Below are 6,139 nucleotides of genomic sequence, written 5' to 3' on the forward strand. Positions count from 1 at the left end.
TAATGATGTCATTAGGTCAGATTGAGTTAGACCTATCGGACTGTGCCATCTAGAGTTTCATGCCAGAACTATATATATATATATATATATATATATATATAATAAAAAAATTAATTATGTGGAAACAGTATCTTCTCTCTAGGCCTCATGGGATAGTAAAATTCCCATCATATGCACATTTCTGAATTTTGCTAAAAATTGTACTTTTTTGCCTACTGTTTTATGAATACTGTGAGTTTGGACATACCACTATATTTCACATATTTTTCGCCGACTATATAGTAAGGAAATATGCATATTTGGACAATATTATGCTACAATTATCAAATGACATTTATTTAATTGGTGTCCAGTTCTCATCCCATTATTAACTGTTGTTTTGTATAAAAACATCGCCATTCTGATCAAATAATGAGCCACAAAAGGAACTGTGGTTGATGCGTTTCTTCTGTTTCATTCATCCCACTTGAATTAAAAGTTCAGATTTAACACATTGCATTGTGGGATACAGTATCTGACCCAGTGTGCTCTGTATACACGACATTTTGGCAAGCCAAGTGTTGGTCACTGGGGAATTTCATGCTTACAGAAACGTTCTTGTTTTAGAAATGGTAGATAATGTGCCAACAGGCCATTTCTCCCCATTTTCACACACTTTAATTTTGTCTCTCAATCACGTTTCTCTTCTTGCTGTCTCGCTGAATCCATGTTTTCATTTTCTTCTGTTGTCTTCAGTGATTTTTTTTCCTCACCCGAGCATGCAGTTTCAGATCAATTCCCAGTTCTATGTGGTAAATGTCCGCATTACTGTCAGATTTAATGCATTGAAAAGCGCTGACCTGCGTGAAACACCACCCACCTGGAAACAAACTCGCTTTTCATTGAAGTTTGTCCAAGATAAAAACCTATTAAAGGTTATCCACTTGCTCTCAATATTTCCATGGCTTAGACGAGAGGCCTTTGAACACATTACCCGTAACCGTCCTCAGATTTCCACTCTAATTTTACCATTTTGTGAGCTGCTTTCTTTAATCTTGATGTGCAATTTAAACTGGTTTTAAATCTTAAACGACTTATATGGTTAATGAGCCTTGCTGCTAATTGTACTGTTGAATTTACATTTGCACTGCAGCTAAAATGGTCCATGTTGTGATAATTGATGCACTTGCATACCTGTACACTTGAGCAAACCTGTGCATGTGCACGCTGCTATTCTGAGTCGGGCATCAATCTGAGCCGGAGGAATGTTTGTTAGCTCAGCGATTACACTGAAGAAGTTGCCGTCTCAGGAGGTGTTTAAAATGGATTTCTGGGTCACCACAACAAGCCCGAGCCAAACAAGGCTTCTCTGTGGAGAGGAAAAAAAGAAAACATTTTTCATAAACTCATTGTGGAATGCATGTTGGAGGAGAGGGTGGAATGAAGGGCTGTGTGTCTGTGTGTTATCCGACAAATGCTAATATTTATCCGTAGTGTATATTTTTAAGCCATGATTTGAATTAAGAACGTGCATACTGTTTACATACTGTATGCACACTAGTATATTTTTCTGTAAGTACTGTAATTGATCAAAAGGTTGCTGGTGTAACCCTACACTGTATACTATTCATGCATTTTAGACTAGGAATTTTGCATTTGTACTACATTTTAGGCAATATGATAAAACAGTAAGTCAAGATGATGTTAATCATGGTTAATATGTATCATGATTTAATTACATCAGAAATTGACAGCCTAGCACATTGCATTCTGGGACGTCCTATGCAATGTGCCCTGTTTGTATTCTGCACGTTTTAGCATATGTAGTATGTTGAGTGCATTGCATTTATAATATAGGATATAGTATCCTATGCAGTGTGTTCTAGTTGTGTGGGATTCAATATCCCACAATACATTGCGTTCAATATACTACAAAATCTGGGAAATTGTGTTTTTGTATACTATACTATACTGCACATTTTGATGTAGTATGTTGAGCACATTACATTACAGTATATTGTATATTCACATTTTGACCTACAGAAAAATTGCATACTATGTACAAAATGCATACTGTTTGCTAATTCATTGCTTTTCTGAATGCGCTGTCAAAAAATGGCCCATGTTAAATATTTCTTTTGTCTTTCTGTTGTGCACAGACTTCCAGACGCCTGGGTCAGCGAGAGCGACCATCCCCAGCTGAAGACCAAAGTGGTCCACCTCTCCCAGCTTCCTCAAGACACGGCGGTTCTATTGGACCCCAACATCTACAGGTGATCTACTCTAGCAGCTCACTCAAACTTTACCCGTAGCGTTCAGAGTGCAGGAGCCATCGACTTCCATGTTCGGGCCACGTGTTTTGAAGTTCTCAACGGGAGCCACTGCTTTCCTGTTAAAGACTCTTTATGAATTTCTCCAGCAGATGGCGCTGGTGTTACTGCAACCAGAACCGGCCTCTCCCCAAACCCAAACATACGCTTTAAAACTCAGGGGGGACGTGGGTGGGAGATCAATAACCTTTGATACGAGAGAAGACGTTAATTAATCATAAAGCTGATGATACAATCCGCCCGGGTCAAAGATACTTTAAAGTCACCCATTTGACCTCCTCCCACAGACATAAACGACGATTCCAGGATTGTTTCCCTCGTTAGAGCCGCTATTAATCGATAGTAATACATCAGTTCTTTGCAGTAGGAGTTTGTTTACCCAGACTCTCGCACTGGTGTGGAATGTGATGCTTTCTGAGCATGTGGTCAGAATACTTTGTGGGCGGAAGCGCATGTATTCATGCATGTTAATGACAGCATGGATGTCTTCAGCTCCCCACGCAGCGGTAAATAACAGGACAGATGCCCGTCATCTTCAGGAGCCTGGTGTGCTCTGATGAGCATCTTTATGCATCGTTTTGCCGTTTGCGGTACAGAAATGCAATTAGAAATGACGTGGTTGGTTCTTGTTCGTGTGTGTGTGTGTGTGTGTGTGTGTACGCATCGTACTAAAGCAGGTTGTGCTTGTTTTCAGGATGTTTTTCTAGAAGACTGGGTGGGGAGGGTGGCTTCTGTCAGCGCCTGCTGACGTACCCAAACCGAAGTGGATGTGCGGATCTTTTGAGACGGGACTTCTTTTCCCTTTGCTTTTTTCCCCTCCACTTTCTCCTTTTTTTTCTTTTTAATGCTCCGAGTCTGCCAAAGCATGCAGTGAATTTTTAATGTGTGTTTTTATCCCTTGAAGAGGAAAAAAAGGCACAAAATTGTGAACTCTGTCGGTGCTGGACTTTTAACTGTCTGGGAGGATGTGTTGTACACCACGGTTTTGATTTTCCTTCCCTGCGTCCTCAACTCTGCTGATTATCTTTTGCTTTTTTCGTCAAGAAAGTGCCCATGTAAATATTCCAGGAGATTTGTAATATATTTTTGTAATGCGGAGATTTTACTGTACTGTAGATAGATGTAATAAGCCACAAGCTGACAGAAAACATAATTGTACAGATTGTGATAGCTAATAGTTTTGGATGTAAATGCTTCCATAGATGGTTTTGCTGCCTTTTTTTTAGTATGAGAATTTTTTTTTCCTGAACATGCGCACAGACTCTTATAACTGCTGCTCCACCTACTGATGATGATGATGGGATGTTATTGTCCTCCCGCATGAGCCGTTTGTGTGTTCTGCTCAAGCCAAGGAGTGTATAGACATCTCAACGTAATGGTGCTAAAGCTAACACTAGCGCTCAGGCTAATGCACATAGGAGAACTATAGGATCAATAATGATGGTGCTTCTTAGATCATGTACTTAATAATCCCCTGTTCCCCATACTTATAGATCATACTTCTGTCTTTGTAGTAAAGTTGAAAATTATATATATTTTTGTTTGCTTGTTTGTTTGATTCCAGCCCATATAAACCTTGTGTTTCTCACACAGGACTGTTGTTTATTAGCAGTGAGGAGGCCAGGGGCATCTGGGAGTCGTTTTATTGGGGCATATTTGCAAGCGTTGACGTGGAGGCCGTCTGCCAGGACCTTTAGCTCAGCGTCAGACCATGCACATGCCGTCCCAATAGGACTTGCTGGTTTAGTAGACGCCTGACCGTGTGTTTTTTTTAGTTTATTCTCTCATTCTCATCTATTGTCGCACTCGGTTTGGGTTTTCAATCATGCTAAATTATCTCACATCTTTATTCAGGGTTTCTGCAGGTCTTAAAGTTGTCCTTCCACAAAATGAGGCCTTAAATATGCTTTAAGGGTTTCAATGTTTTTTGTTTTTCAATATGAATATCTAAACTTCCTTTCAACACATTTACCTGAGATGCAAAATGACATTAGAAGTCTTGTTTTCTGAGAAACTGAACAGAATTAACAGCGCTTAAAACAACTACAAAATACCTGCCAAAAATTGTTTTTCACTTTTGAATTAAGTGGATTATTCTGAGCCCATTGGCAGATATTTGTTTTTGTTTTAATCATAAACTTATGTAGATTTGTTGGAAGTTGTATTTTCAAACCTTGAAATATTGCTAATACAACTCATTGTGACATTTTCGGTCAAAGACAAGACGTCTCATGTTGGTGTCCATGTCAAATTAAATGTGCAAAGTGACTTTATATACATATAAAGCATATTAAAAGTAAGTGTCTACTTTAATGCTTTAAATAACTTTGAAAATAAAATGACAAAATAAGGGTGAAATAATGTTCCATTGTCATTCAGCATAACAGATATATTTATGTATTTATATTTTATTTAAAAATGAAACAACATGTACTTATTAATATATATAAAAGAAAAAGTGGTCATACTAAATTTTATGTTTTAAATTATTAAAAATTCTTGCTGGCAAATGGGTAAAACCTAGTGGTTTGAACGATGGTGGCAAAGATTGGTAGAGACTTAAAATGACTTCCTTTTTGGGGGCTGCAATAGACGTGTAACATAATCTAATGATTATTGTAAATATGCCTGACAATATATTTTGGTATATAAACTATTGTTATGCTAAATTACATTTTAGTGGCTGTCTTCTGTCAATTATGGCAAAAATGTGTGATAGTCATTTTTTTCTTTAAAAAAAATAAATAAAAATAAACGACACTTTCTAATGTATGGAAAAAAATTAAAGCTGCATTAAACTTTTGTTGTTTTGATGTTTGAAAACCCCTTTTCGTCTTTGATCCATTTACATTTAGAGAGCATATTGATGTATTGTGTTCCCTTCATATTCCCTTTACTTCGTCTTAAAGTCTTAAATCTACCTTCATAAACCTGCAGAAATCCTGTTATTAGTGTCGAGTTATTGGTGTACAGTGTTTTGTTTCTTGCACAAACGCATTGGATTCGTGCTGCATTTTTTAGTGTTCATGTAACGGTGTAGTTGTAGTCAGCTTTCTCATCCAATATAATCAAATGTGTAGATCGTATTTGAGTCTGTGCTTGACTTTCCAAATGAGTTTTTATAGTCTAACGTACCACTGAGTAACAAGCGTGTCTTAACTGCGAGTAATACACAGCAGCTGCGGTCTGTCAGAGCGCGTACAATGGGACTGTTTGTCCTAAAGAAACTATATAATCAGAGCTGCACACGACTCCTGTGCTTTATATTATTTATTTATTCTTTAGGAGAAATTGCTGAAAATACACCCTGCCCTAAATGTGCTAAACCACTAAGAGAATTAAGGTGAAATCTTAAATAAATAAAATATATAAATATTGCTTAAGGGGAAGTGTGTAATGTATGCACCATATAATAACCCAAGTAGGAAGTAAAAAAAATAAAAATGTTTGCTGTTAATGACGATTCATTTTCATGAAAGACCAAAATTTATAACACAAAGGTGTGTTGGCCATCTTCTCTTGCAGAATGTTATAGATATTTTAAAATGAATTTGAAGTTTTAAGATGCTATTTTGGTGTCACAATTTGGTAAAACACTGGGGAAGGAAGGTTTTAGCATCATTTGAAGTACTATTATCATTTGTATTAATATTTTTAATGCTTTTTACAGTTTTATTAATTTGGCTGTGTTGTCATTTTTAGTCTTTTCATTTATATAATTTATTTTGTTTGTGTATATATATATATATACAGTGGGTACGGAAAGTATTCAGACCCCCTTAAATTTTTCACTCTTTGTTATATTGCAGCCATTTGCTAAAATCATTTAA

The 6,139-nt window shown here is 36.9% G+C and overlaps 1 protein-coding gene across 1 annotated transcript in view; it reads left to right on the forward strand.

The window, feature by feature from the left end:
- LOC107656411 (zinc finger protein AEBP2-like) overlaps window positions 1–3,899 on the forward strand; it is a 13,895-nt gene extending 9,996 nt beyond the window's left edge. The window contains exons 7-8 of the mRNA XM_016444272.1: window positions 2,139–2,252; window positions 3,004–3,899. Of these exons, the coding sequence (XP_016299758.1) occupies window positions 2,139–2,252; window positions 3,004–3,016 (127 nt within the window). The 3' untranslated portion in view covers window positions 3,017–3,899. The remainder of the gene's footprint in view (window positions 1–2,138; window positions 2,253–3,003) is intronic.
- The last annotated feature ends 2,240 nt before the right edge of the window (window positions 3,900–6,139 follow it).

The sequence above is a fragment of the Sinocyclocheilus anshuiensis genome, unplaced genomic scaffold (assembly GCF_001515605.1).
Source record: "Sinocyclocheilus anshuiensis isolate Anshui unplaced genomic scaffold, SAMN03320099.WGS_v1.1 scaffold183, whole genome shotgun sequence".
Classification (NCBI taxonomy): domain Eukaryota; kingdom Metazoa; phylum Chordata; class Actinopteri; order Cypriniformes; family Cyprinidae; genus Sinocyclocheilus; species Sinocyclocheilus anshuiensis.